The following is a 20,199-nucleotide window of genomic DNA, read 5'->3' on the forward strand; positions in this document are numbered from 1 at the left end:
CACGTCCACCGCAATACAATAGGAGCACAGAGGGCAGAGTTGTCTATCAATTGAAGAGGCATTGAAACAGATAGGATAGTGTTACTGTGTTCAAACATGCCTTCTTTGCTTAGCACGCTTCCAGGATTGCTTACCCTTAATCTTCCATTTCTGGTTCCCAACTGACTGGTTCTGCTCCTCGATCTCTCGAACCTTCCGTTTCCTTCAAAAGAATAGATATCGTGGAACTTAGCAACAAAGGTTTATGATTAAAAGCTAATGTGTCCAATAGATAAAATCATAAGAAAATTCAGAAATCAAAAGAGGAAATCTAGAAATCCCCCCTTTTTAAATTCTCATTCCACTTGTCCAGGATTATGTCCTGGATCATCAGATACAAATTCAAAGATGAAGAGCAAAACAAAAATATCAATACTGTGTAAACAAAGAGTTTGAGAAAAAGCATTACGATCACCAAGATCTTTTGAGGGGGAAGGGGAATAGGTTATTGACTTTTATACCACATCCTATTTTGAAATATCTATTAAGACAACTAGCAATACTCAGTGAACCTAAGTTATTCAACAGTTTTGTAACCAAGAAAACAAATATATGAATGGAGGAAATCATGATGCAGCATTTGTACCTATACTCCCCAAGGGACCGATCAGAAAGTAGCTCATCTGCAAGGGTTGCTTTCCTCTCCTTCTTTGTGAGCCTACCTGAGAAAAAATCTGATGCAGATTCGACCACTGTACCAACCTGATGATTTATGAAGCAAACAGAGGCTTTACTAATTAAACAAATTGACATTGACATATTTCATCTACTTCACAAAATTAGGACAGACTTTGCCCGGAAAAAAAAGGGGTGGGGATGGGGGAAGAAAAGGTATACAGCTATAATCAATAACTTGCCTGGAAATACTTGGGGAGTGTCTTTGACTTTGTATCACCCTTTTTATAATGCCTCTTTGGATCGATTACACTACGCAACTGCACCATCAACAATTAAAAATATCAACAACAATCACTTACGCTTCTCCAACAGAAATACAATCACCAAGATGTGGGTACATGATCAACATTAAAGGCTTTGTCATTTTACAGATTTCATATAGTACTACAAGTTGATGAGCAATCTATGTGCATATAGTCATTTTGGGTTGTTATGATCTGTGGATTTTTGGAATAATGGCTTGTGACTAATTGATCACAACCCCTCTTTATTTATAATAGACGAGAGAACATTCTAGGACAGGTACAAGGACAGACATACCCCTGAACCCATTTTACAACATGATCATTGGTAAAAGGGATAAGACAACCTACACAAAAGCAAAAAACTAAAGCCAACTATCTAACCTATTTTAGCAGGCTTATTAATAAATACCTTAAAAAATGTAAACTGACATGATGTCAACTCTGACCTCAATATCAAGAATAAAAGAAATAAAGTGGAGTCTCATACCGAGCAGAATATTGTTTTGGGGAATAAATATTATATTTTTGCATAATTTAACCAGAATCTCAATTCTGACAGGATAACTCACAAACAGCCTTAAAAGCATACCAACCTAAATGAATCAAGATGCTTGTCAGAGCCTAACAAGCAACACCCGTTTTATTATCATGGCTTCTTAGACCCCCACATCCGACAATACTATTTACAGCTTTTCATTATTCAACTTTTAAAAGAGTAACAAAATCAAATATAGCCTCAGAGTATAGGACTAAAACTCTGAAGCATCTATTAATCATGAAGCTACAGTGATGATTTAGGAATAAAAAAGGTATGACAAGGCCCATCACTTCTATCAATGTACTGTTGTGCAACTTTGCACTGCCCTAAGGTTTTGTTCATCATTTTTTTATGGATAAAGGATTTTGTTTACCATCTTAAGGGGAATAAATTTTTATCCAGGTAAGGAAATCAAATTCCGAAGGTTGGTTGTTGAACAATGAACATAAGTTTGCAGGGGATCGGTTGAATGTATTAATAAAGTTCATAGGATGATCTACAGTTAAGAGTAGGGTATTCAACATTGATGAGACTTTTTTTTATTGATAAAGTAAGGTAGAAGCATAAAACCAAAGACTGGTCACCTTGAAATAGACCCCCAATAGCTGAAGCTATGGAAGATCAAAGTCAGACATTAAGATATTCTGATACTCTCCCCATCTACTAGCTGAAGAACCAAAGGTAAAATAGAGGTGAGACTATGAAGGAGCCCTCCATACAAGAGTAATAAAAGATGAAATATCATTCAAGTTGGAAAAACCAGTTAGAAAGCTATCACATTGATATTTGTAGAGACTAGAACTTCTTAGCCTTCTAGTCCATCGAATCCTAATTGAGATGGGACTACGATTTGAGAAGGCAAACCAGTTCCAGAACGAGACCAAACAATATAACTAAGACTAAAATTAATCAGAAATCAACTCAGATTTGCCTGAATCAATATAGTGAACTGAACTGAAACCAAAGATTTGAGAAAATACACCAAGCATCAAAATTTGGAGAAAGGAATAAAAAAAGATCAAGCTGTTTAAATGAACCAATCCAACAGACCACTACAATACTATTTGAGGAGCACATGGCCTAAGGAAGCTTTCTGCAGAGCCGCCAGATGATCACAATGCTAAATGTATATAACTGGGGTGTACTTGATCCTGAACATCTTAATCCCAAACGTCTCTTTTTTATAGGACTTACGAGGAGTTAAAAGCTTCATAGCACTCTCTAGAGCCTACATACATGATCATACTTGTCAAGGCAGCTAGGCAACCCAAGGCAGTCAATGGGGGAAAAACCAAGGAATCGAGTTGACAATTATGATGTGATACTTCGAAAGATATGATTGCACATGAAAAAGAGACATAACGAAATTCGATAGGGTTTGGATCGATTATTCTTAGTGTAGGGAATGAAATTCGATTTAGCTATGGTGTGTTTCTGATGGTTGGATTGGTCTGTGAAGAATTTGGGTAATGGGATAATCTCCAGAAATAGGTGGGATGTTGTGGTTTGAATGGGGTAATGGGAAACAACTTGGTTTGAGTATTCCAATTGGGCAGGAGAATACACGATCCAATTATGTGAAGGTGTTGACGTGTTGTTAGCTGAATGGTTTGTTAAGACTTTTGGGAGACGGGTTGGTTTCAAGAGATGGGTGGGAAAATTAGGGTTTTGGGGTGGTTTGGAGGATTAGGAGAAAAATGGGTATTGATGGGATGATTCAAACTTACTGTTGTTGCAAGGGCAGCTCAGTTGGTTAGAGGATCTTGAATAATTCTTGAGCCTTGATTTTAAAATTGAAGGAGATCTTCAAATAACTTGAAGGAGAGCTTCAAAAGAACCACTCGAGCTTCACACCCCAGGGTGCCAATCGGATCAAACACCAATCCCACCAGCCTTGATCAAACACAAGACAAAAATCTTCGATGTAGAAGAAGAGCAGCAAAAGCTTTCATTAATATCAAAATTTGTATTCAATACTTGCAACCTTACAACCTTATATAAAAGACTAAAAAATAGACTCCTACACTAAAAAGAAAAGGCCTCACCCAATCCTTAACCTATTAGGTAACTTAAATTGACTAGGAAACTAAAATAGACTCAAAACAAAGTCCTAATCCAGCCCAACTTAAATACTCAAAAGAAAACGACTAAAATCACTTAAATTGAACCATTGGTTGAACTAGTTCAATTTATGAACAAAAACACCAAAATAAAACTAAGTATGGAACTAAAACAACTAATCCCATATGCAACCTAATTACCCATACTTAAGGCCCATAAAAGTAGCCTATTACATGGAAAACCCATGGGACCAAAGGCCCAACATTTCTAACCCAGCCCTAGACTTATTTCTAAGGAAAGAAGCCCAGTTTGGTGAGCATCATCCACTAGTGATGATTTGAGTAAAAAAAATGAGTATTTTAAAAGAGTTTTGAAGTTGCTGAGCTTGTCATACGAAATTGGTATCCCAGACCTGATTTCTTCGCCACAACTTCTCCCTTCCCCTCATCCTTGAGGTTCCCTTTCTTCCCTAACAGATCAAGTTCTTCTCTTCCATAAATCTAAAACCCACCACCAGAAAATCCCTTGATTGATCTGCGTTATTTCGTACCAGAGTCTAACTTAATCGTAGAAACCTACGTTTTCAAGACCAGAGTTTGATTGCCCAATGGAAAGATTGTTTTTATATTCAAAGAAGAAGGGCGAAGTCGGAATTTTGTTTCGTAGTCCGTGATATGGATGTTGTCTAAAACAAATGAGAACACATCATAAATTTGTACTATTCTACCAAAAGTATTGTTAAAGTTAGTCGACATTGGTTGGAAGTAAAAGGTTTAATTGACCAAGACGGAAATTTATGCACCCTAAAGCCTTCTCACAAATGACAGACTTTAATTCTTCAAGGACTGGTTGATGAAGAATCATCAAAGCTAAAAGAAACCATCCCTACAGAAGAGGTTGCTATCCATGATGAAATTCCTAAAGCAATTAAGGAAAAACAGGAAGTGCTGGCAACAGAAGAAAAGTATGTAGTTTATGAGGATACATCCCCAACTGTTCAGTTGCAGTAAGATGCGACCGTGGATGGCAAGGAGGCAATCTCTCATATAGTGAACATCCCTCCTATTGAGTTTGTTATTCTTCACAAGTTTCAAGACAGATGCAATATCAAAGTTATGAATTGTGTTCGAGTTGAAGATAAGGAGTTACAAGCACCCCTCCAAGTGTTGCTATCTTTATCTTTCTACAAAACCCGAGGACGAGTTTTTCCAACACCAGGGGAATTGATGCAGTTGCGTTAGACATTAATCATGTATGTAGGCCTATACGCAAGCTTGGTATCTTATCTTTCTACAAAACCCGAGGATGATTTTTTCCAACACCAGGGGAATTGATGCAGTTGCGTTAGACATTAATCAGGTATGTAGGCCTATACGCAAGCTTGGGAAGCCCACAAAGTGCTGGTGACAATCCAATGAGCTTAAATTGACCTTTATATAGTTATATTATAGCTTGGACCTTTATTTATTTTTTTGGACTTCATTGTAATGGGCCTAATTAATAAGCCCATAAAGTGAGAATAAAATTAGTACACACGATTAGTCGTTAAGTATTTGGATTAAATTAAAATACTTAATAATTAGATAGATTTCTGTTTTCAGTCTATTTACTTTAGTCAGTGTGATAAGAGTGATTAGAAGTCCTTTAGTGAGTCAAAGTAGGAATTTTAGGTCTTTATATATAATATACCCCCCCCCCAAATTAGACATAAATTGAGTAAAGAATGGGTTATTGTTTTAAAGGGTTTTGAAGTTGTGTGAGTTTGGCATACGGGATTGGTATCCTAGACCCGATTTCTTCTCTTCTGTTTCTCTCTCCCCTCTCTCTTCCCCACAACTTCTCCCTTTCCCCTTATCCTTGTGATTCCCTTTCTTTCCTAACAAATCAAGTTCTTCTTCTCTTCCATCAATCTGAAACCCACCACCAACAGATCCTCTGATCGATCTGCATTCTAGTGATTTGCATTGCCACCAGAGAACTATCTTGTAAAAGCACACAAACAGCATAAACTGAAATTGAAGTCATTAAAGCTGGTATCCAAGCAGCAAAGGACTTCAGTTGAAGGAAATGAACCAAGAGAAAAATCATAAACAGAAATAGGCTTCTCTTTTTCACAGGCTGGGCATGAATCATTTTGAGCTCCAGTCAAAGGTCTGATATTTATTAGTCTTTACAAATTATATCCATCTGTTGTATACCCAGACAGAAAATTGTGCAGTCCATGAACCAACTTTGAGAGCCATTATATGGATTCTGCATCTGAATGGATCGTCTGTTTCCGTATTGGTCACTAGGATTTTCAAAGATGGATCATAAGCTGCTGACAACTATACTGCATAAACTCTTCCACATATGGAACGAATCTATATGCATTTGCTTAACACCCCTCTCCCGCCCGAGTGGAGGGGGGAGTATCTAGCATTTCTAAGATGAGAACTAATCAAATTAAGTGATGTCTGTGACCTTGTCAGTCAAAATCAAGATGCAAGTAAGCTTCTCTATTTCCATGTTCCATCTCTTCATAAATAAGTAACAGATTAATATAACATTTATCGTAGGCCTTTCCAAACCGCAAAAAATATATAAATCACCCCAAACAACAATGTTAAACATTTTTATGACCGACCAAGTCACCATAAGGCTAAAAAATGCAAGCAAATCAGTTCTAAAGCAAATTTGAGCAAAATTAAAATCAAATTTGTAATAGAAAACAGGGGAAGATACACACCTTTAGCATTTGGAGATCTTTCTTTAACTCTGGAGTGATGGTTGGGGCAGGCATTTCAAACCTATGTACACATAAAAGTAATTATTAAATTACAAATATTGGTAAGGGCACACCTTGTAACCTGCAACTGTGAACAAACTTGCCATTGTTGGCATCCCACTTACCAGCTTTTACCAGCCGTATCTTTAACTTGTTTCCTCAGAAACTTGTTCATCTTCCTAGGGTCATTGGGTGGAACAAAGAGTCCGTCAACAAGCTCACTTTCAGGCTTCCATACCACATTTTCGGGTAGTTTCTGTAATACCTCAGGCCCAGTTTTTATCATAGATGGGAGAAGTACCTTTGGCTCCCATGTAAGACCAATGGATGCCCTGTTCTCAGGCATTCTTTTTTAATCAAACTCAAACGGTATGCCCGGATGTATTTAATATAGCAACCTACATCTTAAAGAAGACATCATTAGGTTTGGAAAAGCAAAACAGCCAAGAAGAAACCCTCATAGAAATATATAATTTTCAACAAACATAGAGAAAGGTCTGCAATCAACTTCAACACCCTCAGGTGAACCCTAAATTATAAGAGAAGCTATATACATTGAATAAAAGATCAGCAAATTAAACAAACTTGGAAAGAGGATCATGACCCACCAACACCTATCCCAACAACTCCGATCACCACAATGAATTAATTTAGATCAAAGAGAAATAAACATTGAAAGTAAAAGGATGGCAGGTTTTAAAGTAAAGGTCTTTACCATAGCTGGGAAAAAATGAAGAAAATCAGCTAGAGAACAGAATCAAATTCAATGGTCATTTTGGGTAGGAAACAATGAAATATAAGTGGAAACCTGATAAACGAAAATGAGCTTTCCTTCCTCACAAGGACTTGAACTAAGTTGCAGGCTGAGGTGATTGACAGGTTATAGAACATTAAAACCATAGTCTGACCATGAATCCACTGCTTGAGACCATGAATCTGGTATGAATATGTTGGAGATGGAGTTTCGGTTTCTGTGATAATGGACTTCACCGCATCCAGTAGCTTTCATGAGAGAGAGAGAGGTTCGTACCAGCTTTGGGAGACGCTTTTCACTGCTTGCAGGAGAAGCTCTGGTTTTCGCAATAAGGGTTGAAAGTCGAGCGTGATGAATGGAGGTCCAACGAAAGAGTGAGGGTGTTCCACCTTTTCTTGGTAGAAAGTGAAGGTGTTTTATCAGAACGAACGAATTTGGGTAGGTTGTATTCTTCTTTTATTAACTTGAACGCAAGTAGCACGTTTCAAATGATCATAGATTCTAACAATTGTCTACAAAAAAAATAAAAAAATTTCTAACAATTAATATCAATGGATAATCAATTCACTTATTCATAACCGCATACTCAATATATATATATTTTTTATTGATTTCATTCGATTCGATGCAGTCCAATTTTTAGTTGGTCCCATCATACCCATTTTGATAAGGATTGATTCAAGATTTGTTTTGTCATTTATAGTCAGTTTTATCGGTTTAGGCTAGGTTTTGACACCCATAAAAAGATAGCTGAAAATATATATTTAATTCGTGTTCGTATCAATTTAAGAAATCTGCATTTCAAAAATAGGTTTTTCAAAAACTCACTGAATCCATCAAAAGCTAATTGGATACAGATAGGATTAATTTGATTCAAATTTATGTCCCAAAGGAAACAAAAAATGATAGAAAAGAAAACAGTAGGGCATAAGTTTGGCCCTGTGAAACCGAGCTCGCCCTGAGCTCGGACAGAGCCTAGGTTGGGATTTTCAGACCTGACTCCCGAGGTCGAACTGGGCCTAGGTAGAACCACTGAAACATCAGGTCGAGCCCGGTGTGGCCTAGTCCACCCAACCCTAATTTTATATAACTATATATTATTTATTAGGGGAAAATATAGGGACAACCCCTCAACTATGGCATGTTTTCATGTACACCCCCTCATCTTTAAAACCTTTCAAAGACACCCCCTCATCTATTGATAGTAAGTAAATTAGTCCATCAAACTAATTGCCGCTAATTTTAAACATTAATACTCAGCCAACCATTTTTTTAGGACCAAATTGCCCAAATTAAAAGTTTGAAGATGAGAATACTCTTTAGGGGTAAATACTACAAGGAGAGTGCTATACACAACCGTTTGTTTTTTTATCTCTACCTGCCTGATAGGCCGGGGCCCACCGACTGATTCATCAGCATTGCGTGATTGTTAGAGTACCTTTCTGGGATAGATGTCGATCGAGATTGGCACAACAATTTCATCGTAATCCGTCAATGGCGCAGTGTTATGAGCGTGGCACTCAATCATTTATCTGAGTCTCGAATCGAACTCGGGCTATTTCACTGTAATCCGACAATGGCGCAATGACCATGGGCGTGACACTTGATCATTTATCCAACTCAGAGTCGGACATGGGGCTTCGAAGTCGAGAGAATCTTTTCCTTGTACTACTACTATCACAAGAATGGAAAAAGAGGGGGAGAGGGAATTATAGGGATACCTAAAGGCAGACTAAGGAAAAACAAAGGCATGATTTGTACTTAGTATTTATCCCTAAAGGGTATTTTTCGTCTTCAAACTTTTAATTTGGGCAATTTGGAGATGGTTGGATGAGTATTAACGTTTAAAACTAACGGTAGTTAGTTTGATGGACTAATTTACTTACTTTGAGTAGATGAGGGGGTGCACATGAAAACAGGCCGTAGTTGAGGGGGTGTCCCTATATTTTCCCCTATTTATTATATATTAGGTTTATAGCTTTGAGCCTTTAAGATTATTTTTTACTTTACCAAAAAAAAAAAAAAAGATTATCTTTTAAAATGATCAATGTTGATTCTCTCGTTTTTTTTTTTTCCTTTTTTAAATTAGGACCAAAAAAAAAAAAAAAGCCAACGGGGTCAATCAAAGCCAGGTTGAGCTGAGCCCGACAGAGTAAAGCCTGGGCTAGATATCTCAATCGGACCCCAAGATCAGGGTCGGGTTCGGCTTGGGCTGAGCTCAGCGGAGTAGAGGACTCAGGTTAGGCTGGGGTTTTAAAAATCCGGCCCAACCCGTTCTGTTTCACCCCTATGAAATTGTCAAGAAAAGAAGAGGGTTTTGCGTTGGGAGAGAAACTGTCGTCAGGTATTGACTGGTTACTCACGGAGAGTGAAATTTAGTTTGCAGATTGAACCACTGACCTAAGAGACTCCTGTGGTTGGTACGAGCAGGTTCTATCCTCTGCTTTTGTCGAAAGTTGAAGATTATAATACCGTTTGAGATTCACAGCACCTTTGCTTTGCTCAATTTGAACTTTGTTTGAAAATTTTTGAATTGATGAATTCATATCATTTACAGTCTTTATTGTGAATTTATTCTATAAAATTTGATTCCTTGTCTCCTAACTTCGCTAGATAATCGAAACTTATTTGAATCGACTGATGAAATGCCTCTTGTTTGGGCAAAGAATCTTCCTTTGGACTCGGGAAAGATTGTCAAGTATTGGGGCATTGTTGTTCAGTGTTTTGTATGGTTGATGGATGGTTTTGGAAGATGATTGGGTACAACAATTACAAGCATATTTTATGCCTGATAAGCCATGATTCAACAAACTAGATTGAGGTTTGCCACGATGCAGTGTCAGACAAATACATTATGGACTTTCACAATCCTGGATCAGTATATTCTAGGCCACCTTTGTCATAATTAGATTTGATATAACCACGCATCTGGATAATATTGCTGAAACCACAGTTTTCTGTTAGAGAGACTAAATTCCAAACTTCCAGGCAGTGGGACTGGTGATACGGCTCGTAGATCAAAATTTTGAAGTTATTTAATATTAAGTATACATATATTTCATATGGAATTTGGTACTCTGTTATACGCTTGTACTTAACTGAAATATGCAGGTTCTTTTTCTTCAGAACTTGGCATTGTGCTTATGGTGTCAAGAAAATGGTTCTAAGAGCAAGACTATTTACATGGGCAATTTCCCCAATGAAATGTCTTTTCTGTTATGTTAGGTATATGTCCAAAGCCAAGATGGGGTGCTACAGACTATAGTGGACCAATCAATAATTTTTGTTGTATCAAGGAAAAAGTTCTTCTAGTCTGCCACCTGAGAAATGCATCTCTAAACTAGAAGTTAAGGTATTTTTTTTTTCCCCACTGTTTGTCAATTTTATGATCCATCTTGACCATAAGATCCATCAACTAACGTTTTCCCTTGTATTTTAGTCAGCGAACTAGAGAGGTCTGATCTGGCTGTCTCACTGACAGAATAGATAAGGAACTGTGGACTGATGATTCTTAAAACCAGACTGAATCATATAGTTACTATGTATGGGGAATTTCTGATTATATTGTTATTCATCTAGATGGACTGAAATTAACTTATAGATTGTCATGTGATGTAATGGTTATGGTTTGGAACTTATCATGTGGAGGACGTGTTGCCAACATGTCCACAAAGTTTGAACTACAATTTAGTTGCCATGTGGGGAAGTAAGTAGGTACTTAAAGATGCCATCTTTGGATTCATCCCTAGAGTGCCCATGTAAGAATGTAATCTGTTTTTGGACATATAAGGAGACAACTGTTGTTATACTATACCTTATAAGGTATATTGATACTTACAAAAACATATTCAATTTGTAAGCCTCATCCTAGAGATCTTTGTAGGTCGAAGATTACAATATCGGATGTGTGTAAGCTCATTAATGAATTGGATTGTACTAATAACAATCTTGAAGGGAAAAAGTTTTGGTTGGCATTAGGCATTGTCTAATGCCACTCTCTTACAATGAGATATTGTTGTAAAATCAGCAAGAGCAGCAGCGCCAGGATTTTTCCCTCCTAACTCTGATGGTTGAAAATTGCCCCTCGATATGTACTAGAAGTAGACGTGACCAAGTGGTAAGGCTGCGTACATTATGACCTTCCCCAGACCCCGCAGTGGCGGGAGCCTCGTGCAGTGGGTACAACTGTAATATGTACTAGAACCCTAGAAGTAGATGTTCTTTTTCTTCTAGTACTAGTTTTTGGGTGCAACAATTACAAGCATCTATTATGCCTGATAAACCAAGATTCAACAAACTAGATTAAAATTTGCCACGTGCAGTGTCCAACAAATAATATATACATTATAGACTTTCACAAATTTGGATCCGTATCTTCTAGGCAACCTTTTTCAAAATTAGATTTGAGATATCCACACATCTGGATGATATTTGCTGAGACCACACTTTTCTGTTTGAGACACTAAATCCAAACTTCCTGGCTGTTGGGACTGGTGATACAACTCAGTTGAGTAGATCAAAATTTTAAAGTTGTTTCATTTTAATTATACGTGTATTTCATATGGAGCTTGGTACTTAATGCAATCTGAAAATCCAGATTATGGATTTCAGATGCAAGCAGGCCCAATAATCAGATCAGTGATGAAAGAAGCATCGTGTTGTTAAGGGAAAAAAATCAGATCGATGGAAGGGGAGGGAAGAGAGATGGGATTGATCTTCTTTGGAGACATAAGAGAGTAGAAGAGGACAAAAGACTGAGAGAATAGAAGAAATCGGGTATGGGGTACCAATCCCTTATGCACTACTCAACAACAAAACTCTTAAAATAAACTCATATTCTTTACTCAAATCATATCTAATTGATAGAAGGTGTATAACAAATATAAAGACCTTCTAAAATTCCTAATTTGATTCAAACTCCTAATCACACTTCGATTGGAATATGATCATGGGATTTCACATTTGCAATCGGACAGTCGATCAATTCCCCAACTTCAATCTTGATCGGACCGTTTACTCATCATGATTGTCGCTTTCGTTGTCCACCTTTTCAGCCACATCTGATCCGTCCTTTAAAGCTTTTATCATGCTCGATACTTCATCACAGAAGCAGTTAGTATTATTAACAACATTTGGACAACCTGTTCTGAGATCCAGAAGCCTTGTTTGGAGATCACAAAGTCCCGTATGGATTTCATCCATAATTGAATGGACTCAATCAACCTCCATGGCCTCTGGTTCGACTGATGTAGTCCTCGGTTTGAAAAGTCAAAACTAGGAGCCAAGTTCTGCTATGAACAGTAATCGGGTAGGCCAAAATAGTTTTTTTTTTTTTTTTTTTTTTGTTTATGAAATTAGGGTTGGGGTCTGATGTGTGGGTTATGTCAAGTTGAGGTAGGGAATCTATCAGTTAAGGGTGTCAAATTAGAACCGGAAACGAAAACCGAAACCAAAACCAGACCAAATAAGCCAAACCAAACTGAGCCAAATAAAATTCGCTTAGATTTGAGTATTAGATTTCAGAACCAATTCAGTTCTCAGTTTGGTAATGGATCAAGCATAGGAATCGAATTCCAAAACCGAAACCGAACCAAATTTGGATACTAGTATATTATAATATATTAATTGAATAAAGGAATTCGAATCAAACCGTGTAAGAACCTAATAGAACAAATTTCGGAACCGAATAAGAATCGAAACCAAACAGGTTCTGTTTGAGTATCGAATTTCATAACTGATTCAGTTCTCGGTTCGGTTCCAAATCACAGCAACACTCTCTTGAACCGAACCAAATAACCAATTCCAAACTGATTGACATCCTTACTATCAGTGAAGGTTATGTTTAAGTTTTAATGGTGGAAAGTGTGTTGGAATGAATTGGCAGCAGGTTAGGTTTAGGGTTTGGGGTTTTTTTTTTTTAAAGTAAAAGATGAGGGAATCTAGGGTTTGGGTGTATGGAGGATTAGAAGAAGAATGGCTAAGGTTAGGGATGATTCAAACTTACTGTTGTTGAAGTGTTTCCTTGGCAGCAACTTGTTTGAATGCAGATTCTTGAATAAAAATTAAAACTTGAACTAGAACTTGAACAAGAGCTTCAAGAGATCGAATAGGGCAGAACTGGGGTTGTTGAAGAATTCGATAGAAAGGGGATGGGGAAGAGAGATGAGATCAATCTTCTAGGGAGGAAGAAGAGAGAAGAAGAGGACAAAAGAGAAGAGAAGAAATCAGGTTTGGGATACCAATCCTGTATGCATTGCTCAGCAACACCAAAACTTCTTAGAAAAAACTCATAATCTTTATTCAAATCATCTCTAAGTGATGGGGGATGTATTACCTATATATAGACCTTAAATTCCTATCTTGACTCATAAATGGACTCTTAATTACTCTAATACATTCAATAAAGTAAATAAACTCAAAACAGAATTCTATCTAGCTATTAAGTATCCTAATCAAACTCAAACACTCAATTTAACTACTAATCCCATGTACCAACACTATCCCCACTTTATAGGCTTATAAATTATGTCCATTACATCATTAAACCCAAAAATAAAAAGCCTAACCATGGACCAAAATAAAATCTTCTGAGGCCCAATTGACCCAATTGGACAATCTTAACTGCATCATCGGCTCTAATACCAAATAATATAATCTGAAAATCCAGATTATGTATCTCAGATGCAAGCAGGCCCAATAATCAAATCTATTATCAGATCTGAGATAAAAGAAGCATTGCGTTGTTAAGGAAAGAAATCAGATTGATGGAAGGGTAGGGAAGAGAGATGGGATCGATCTTCTTGGTAGGAAGAAGAGGGAAGAAGAGGATAGCAGATAAGAAATCGGGTATGAGATACCAATCCCATATTTACTGCTCAATAACACCAAAACTCTTAAAATAAGCTCATTTTTTTTTTTGGGTAAATGAATATATTACTGAACCCCAAGAGGGGGAAAGGAAAGGGAACCAATATACAAGAAAAGAAAAGAAAAGAAGAAAAGAGAGAAAAGAGGGGGAGGGGGAGGCGGCCAACCAGCCTACGCAGAGGAGGGAGACCGCAGAAGGGCAATATCAAGGCCCCAAAAAATCAAAATGTGCCTGTTTCTGAAGTTGCCCTTACAATGACGTTGCCGGATGCAGCCAAGCTTGGAAGAAACATCGGAGGAGATGGCTTTCCAATCGTATCGAGAGATCTAGATTTGGAAGTCCATCTCCTATTATTTCTCTCCAACCAAATATGGTGAACTGCAGCGCTAAAAACAAGCTTCCCAATGGTGTCACAAATAGAGTTCCCTGGGAAATTCTTAAGCAACCAGAGCCATTCACGGTCAAAACTCCTAGCTCTTCTAGTCTGCGGCCAGATAGAAGACAAGGCCTTGTTCCAGATGGTGGAGGTGAAGGGGCAGTCAAAGAATAGGTGAGTGGTGTCTTCTCGGCCAATCCAACAAAGGTTACAAGAGGGGGAGGCTGGGATGGTGAGGTAAATGAGGAAGGCTTGGGTAGGCAGGCAGTGTCTGAGGGTTCTCCAGACAGTGAGGTTGTGGCGGGGAATGTGGCCCTTGAACCAGACTAGGTTGTGCCAGGGAACAGGAGGGCTAGGGTCCCTAGATAGGTTCCAAGCAGAAGAATAGGTGAAAGTACCTTTGGAAGAGGGAAGCCAGTTAACCCGGTCCGCATGGTGGAGAGAGTTGGGCTGGATAGGGGGAAGAGTAGCCCAGATCTGAGTGATGATGGTTGGATTGAGGTTAGTAGAGGGAGACCAGCGGCCATCGGAAATGAGGGCGGACAGCTTTGCATCCTTAGGGAGGCCAGAGGAGTAGATCGTTCTAGGAACAAACAGGTTGTAGAGGATCCCAAGAGGGTGCCAAGGGTCAAGCCAGAGGGATGTGGAGGTGCCATCCGCAATGGAGCAAGAGATGCCCTGGAGAGCAAGGGGGCGGAGGGAAAGAATCTTCCGCCAGACCCAAGAGGAGTCTGTCGGGGTTTTGACCGTCCAGATAGAGTCAGACTTGAGGAGGTAGGATTGGACCTAGGTGACCCAGATAGAGTCATAGTGGGAGGAGATTTTCCACAGAAGCTTGAGAATGCCTGCCGTGTTAGAGTCACGGATGCGGCGGAGGCCCAGACCACCCTCCGATTTGGGGAGACAAATGGACTTCCAGCTGGTCGGGTGAAGAAATCTGGAGGTATCTTTTCCTTTCCAAAGGAAGGTACAAAATAGGCGTTCAATGGCCCTGATGGTGGAATTAGGGATGATGAAAATACCGGTCCAGTAGATGTAAGAGGTTTGGAGGACCGAGCGAATACATCCGAGTCTTCCAGCATAGGAGAGGAGCTTGCCTTTCCAGAGCTGGAGGCGCTTGCGAATGTTATCGAGCATAGGAGTGCAGTGGTGGCTAAAGAGCCTGGCAGTGATCAGGGGAAGGCCTAGGTAGGTGACAGGGAGGGAGCCAATAGTGAAGCCAGTGAGCTGACGAAGAGCCTCTTTGGAAGAATCTGGGATACCAGAGAGGAAGATTTTGGACTTGAGAAGGTTGACACGAAGGCCGGAAAGAGATTCAAAGAGATGAAGAGAGTCCATGATGGCGGAGATAGAGGAGAGGGAGGCCTTGGAGAAGATTATCAGGTTGTCTGCAAAGGCCAGATGGGTGAGATTGATGTGCTTGCATTTAGGGAGGGGAGAAATGAGATTGAGGTCCGTCTTGGCTTGGAGACTTCTGGAGAGGACTTCTAAGGCAAGGGAGAAGAGGAAAGGAGAGAGAGGGCAGCCTTGGTGGATGCCAACCTTGGCGCGGAAAAAGCCTGCATGGGTGCCATTGACAAGCACAGAGAAGGAGGGGGAGAGATGCAAGCATGGATCCAACGAACAAAGACAGGGGGAAACCCATGAGGGAGAGAACATCACAAATGAAGTCCTAGCGGATCGAGTCAAAGGCTTTGTGGAGGTCAATTTTCAGGAGGGCCGCGGGGGAGTGAGATTTGCGGTCAAAACCACGGACAATCTCAGAGCAAAGAATAATATTGTCCGCAATGCTTCGACCAGAGATGAAGGCCGATTGGTTGGGATTAACAAGGGAGGGGATGACAAGCTTGATTCGGTTAGCGAGAATCTTAGCAATGAACTTGTAGATGAGGTTGCAGAGGGAGATGGGCCGAAAGTCGGACAGAGAAGAAGCCCCATCTTTTTTGGGGATGAGGCAAATGAAGGTCTGGTTGATCTGAGGAAGCTGACCCGGCTTGAAGAAGAAACTGTGGATAGCTTTGAACACCTCACCTTTGATAGAGTCCTAGCGGCTGAGAAAAACTCCATGCTGAAGCCATTTGGGCTAGGGGCTTTGTTGGCTTTGTGGGAGAGGATAGCCAAAGATATTTCCTTATCGGATGGAATGGAGATGAGGGAATCGGAGAGGGAAGAGGGGATGAATTTATCAATGAGCCCCAGCGGGATAGGGGAAGGAGGGGGGAGGGAGGGGTTGAAGAGAGAGGAGAAGAAGGAGGAGGCGGCCTCTTTAATATCAGTGGGGGAAGTGAGGGAGGATCCGTCAGCGGCGGTAAGTTGGGAGATGGAGTTAGAGTTCTGCCTGGCCTTAAGAGAGTGATGGAAATAGGCAGAATTCGAATCTCTGAGATCAAGCCACTTGGAACGGGATTTCTGACGCAGGAAGCTCTCCTCGAGCAAGGAGAGGGAAGAAAGCTCTTCGAAGAGACGCTTTTCATCAGCGGCAAAGCCCGGGTTGAGAGGATCCGACTGGAGCTTAAATTGGACCGTTGAGAGATCCGACCGACAAGAAGAAAGCCTGGAAGGGATATTGCCGAAGGTGGAGAGATTCCAACGGTGGAGGGCCGCTTTGGTGATGCGAAGCTTTCTAGCAAGGGCAATCAAGGGCTGCGAAGGGGCCGAGACTGGGATGCGCTAGGCCTTCACGATAGTGTCGTGAAAGAGGGGGTGAGAAGTCAACATGTCAAAGAATTTGAAAGGCTTGGGACCAAACGAGGAGTAAGGCTGGATGTGGATGAGACAGGGGCAATGGTCAGAGAGACCTTGAAGGAGAAAAGAGGCGTGGGAGAGGGGAAAGGAGGAGAGCCAAACTTCATTGGCAAGGAAACGGTCAAGTTTATGAGCGATACGGTCCGGACCGACACGACGGTTGTGCCAAGTGAGAGGGGAGCCAGACCAATGAAGGTCATCCATACCAAGATCCTCAATGCAATCATTGAAAGGATCCACCGCCGAGAGATCAATGGGTCTGCCTCCTAATTTCTCAAGGTGGGAACGGACCACATTGAAATCTCCGTCGATACCCCAGGGGAGGGAATACATATTGGCCTTGAGGAGGGAGAGATCGGTCCAAAGGGGAAGACGGTCAATGGCCTGGTTGCAAGCATAGACCACAGAGATAAAGAAAGGTGAGGGAGAATTGTGAAAAGAGAGACAGAGATGGACCAATTGGGAAGAGGAGTGGGAGAGGGAGATACTGAGTCTGGATGGATCCCAGAGAATCCAGGTTCGGCTCGAAGGAGAGTAGTTATAATTGGATAGAAAGGACCAAGAAGGGGCAATGGAAGCAGCGATGCAGGACGCATTTTCCTGGAGGACACGGGTCTTAAGGAGAGCACAAAAGGAAGAGTTGGAGGATTTGATGAACGAACGGATCTCATGGTGCTTGGCTAAGGAATTAAGGCCACGGACGTTCCAAAGAAAACCAGAAAACATGGAAAGTAATGGGATGGGGGGGGGCACCGAAATCCTAGGAGGAGTGCTCCTGTGACGCCTGCGGGCGAAGGCAACAGCAGGGCTAGCGACAAGGGGCCTGCAAGAGGGGAGGGGCAAAGCTACCCCAGGAAGGAAGGAGTGGAACCAAACCGAACGGGCTAACTGGGAAGGAGAAGGGGGGGGGGGGGGGAGGGGACAGAGGGGGTTCCATGGAAGGGGTGGGTGGCACAGAGGTGGAACGGGAAAGGGTTTGGCACAAAGTTGGTCAAAGGGAGAGGAACAGGGGGTGGATGGGGGGTTGGGCTCGGTGGTGGGCTTAGGATTGGGGTAGGAAAGCTGATACAGATGCGCTGGGGGTTGGAAAATGGGCAGGTTATAATTAAAAAAGGATTTGGGTTGGGTAGTGGGTTTCAGGTGGGCCTGGTTAAAGGATTGAGGGTGAGAGGGGGAAATAGGTGGTGAAATGGGCCGAGAAGATGGGCCAAGCAGGGGGAAAGGCTGGGGCGTACTGGGACAAAGGGATTGAAAAGGTGAGTAATGACGTGTTGGGGGCAAAGGGGGGGGTGGGTAAAAGGTGGGGTAAAGAAGAAAATGGACCAGGGGATGGGGGAATAAAACAAGACAAAGAAGAGGGGGGGTTCAAACCGTGATAGAGCAGGCGAGAGACTATCACGCAAATGGCAAGGGACAGAATCCAGAGCTCTCTCAGAGACAGAATCAGGCCTGCAGGAGACCATTTTCGGTAAGGAGAGATATCGACGACAGGCATATCTTCCAGCCGAGGTTGGTGAGACATCAGCAGCGATAGGTCAAGGACTTTTGCAGATTTTTCAGGCATTTCACAGCTGATCCCAGCTGCAGAGCCAGTGGCGATGTCAGGGGCAGAAATTGAGGGCTCCGCAAGAGGTGGAGACTTGTCACGGTGGCGACGATGGTGGTTGTTCCGATGACGACGACGAGAAGAAGATCTTCCGCGGGGCTGCGAATCATTCGAAGCAAAAGACGAAGGTCTTGGCTGGTTCTCCAAACCTGCGGGGACAGCAGTTTCCATTGGAGGAGGTGCTGAGGTTGACGATGGAACCGGGAGAGAAGCCAGCAAAAGCAGGGGACCAAACGTTTCCATTGGAAGATTTTTCAGAGTCGACGATGGAACCGGAAAGGACGATGGAGACGTGATGAGGCTTGCTGGTTCCATCGGAGTAGTTGCTGGGGTCGACGATGGAACCGAGAGAGAAGACTCAGAAGCAAAAGGAGCCAGCGGAGTGGAAGATTCCGGATCTGAGAAGCCTTCAGGATCTGAGATTGCAGCATTGCCTTCAGGAACCGAGATAGTAGACTTGCCAGAGCAAATGATGGAGGAGTGGCCAAAGACTCTGCAATGGATGCAGTGAGGGGGGGGGGAGCCACTCGTACTTGACAGGTTGTTTAAAAGAAAACCCATCCTCTTCTACAATAGTGATGGAGGAGGGGGGAGGGTTATCAACAGAGAAGTCAATGCACAACCTAGCGAAAGATAGTCTATCCAGGCGACGAGTGCGAGCGTCAGAGTACAGGGGATAGCCCAAGACAGAACCAATTCTGCTGAGGCCTTCAGGACTCCAAAATTGAAGAGGAAGACCAGGTAGTGCAATCCACAAGGGAATAGAGCTGAAGTCGACCTTGTGGAGTTGAATGTAGGGGGTCCATTGGCGAAGGAAGATTGGTTTGGAGCCGACAAGCCAGGGAGCACCGTCCAGAGCTCGTGCTTTAGCCTCGTCGGAGAAGAACTTGAAAAAGAAGACACCATTTTCAAGGAGGAAGGTGTCCAGGATGCCTTGAGCTTTCCACTGTTTGGTTAAGGAGGCCTTGACAATGTTGAAGGATGGTCGAGAGCCCAGGAAATGTCCAACAAGGTAGGACTGCCATTTGGAAATTTCAGGGGACAGAATATTGTTAGGACAGAGGGCAAAAGAGGAGCCATCTGCAGAAGAGGCAGGCTGAACCAAATGAAGAGTAAGACCAGAGCTTGGAGAAGAAAAAGGTTTAGCGACAAGAGAGGCCCAGGATTGAGGTCCTGGAGGTAGGGTGGAGTCAGGAGAGGGGGGCTAGATGTCGGAATGAATGGGGGTGGTGGTTGGGGGAATGGAGATGGAGGGGGGGGAGGGAGTGGTGGTATCGGGGGGGGGGGGGGCAGAGGATGGTGGAAGCAGTTGGAGAGGGGGAGGCGGTGGAGGTTGGGGGGGTGTAGGCCGGCGGGGGGTGAAGGGCGGGGTTGGAGCTCATGGTATCACCGATTCTTCTATGCTGCTAAGCTCATTTTCGTTACTCAAATTATCTCTAATTGATAGGGAGTGTATTACATACATAAAGACCTAAAATTCCTAATTTGCCTTATAAAAGGACTCCTAATCTAACAAAATATT

General features: G+C 41.7%; 1 protein-coding gene across 1 annotated transcript; it reads right to left on the reverse strand.

Moving 5' to 3' along the window:
• On the reverse strand, positions 1-6,740 carry LOC122661028 (rRNA-processing protein fcf2-like). The gene is made up of 5 exons (XM_043856329.1): positions 6,454-6,740; positions 6,290-6,350; positions 897-974; positions 626-741; positions 1-202 (listed from the first exon to the last, which is right to left on the reverse strand). The coding sequence occupies exons 1-5, from the start codon at positions 6,672-6,674 to the stop codon at positions 91-93; spliced, it is 588 nt and encodes a 195-aa protein (XP_043712264.1). The 5' UTR covers positions 6,675-6,740; the 3' UTR covers positions 1-90.
• Positions 6,741-20,199: the final 13,459 nt, after the last annotated feature.

Source organism: Telopea speciosissima, chromosome 5, assembly GCF_018873765.1.
Source record: "Telopea speciosissima isolate NSW1024214 ecotype Mountain lineage chromosome 5, Tspe_v1, whole genome shotgun sequence".
NCBI lineage: Eukaryota > Viridiplantae > Streptophyta > Magnoliopsida > Proteales > Proteaceae > Telopea > Telopea speciosissima.

What these genes read in the sequence shown, in the direction of transcription:
- LOC122661028 (XM_043856329.1), bottom strand. Translation starts at nt 6,674, where the DNA reads ATGCCTGAGAACAGGGCATCCATTGGTCTTACATGGGAGCCAAAGGTA. An exon ending in GATACGGCTGGTAAAAGCTG is followed by an intron (nt 6,351 to 6,453) that starts GTAAGTGGGATG and finishes ATGTGTACATAG; the next exon opens with GTTTGAAATGCCTGCCCCAA. An exon ending in CACTCCCCAAGTATTTCCAG is followed by an intron (nt 742 to 896) that starts GCAAGTTATTGA and finishes ATAAATCATCAG; the next exon opens with GTTGGTACAGTGGTCGAATC.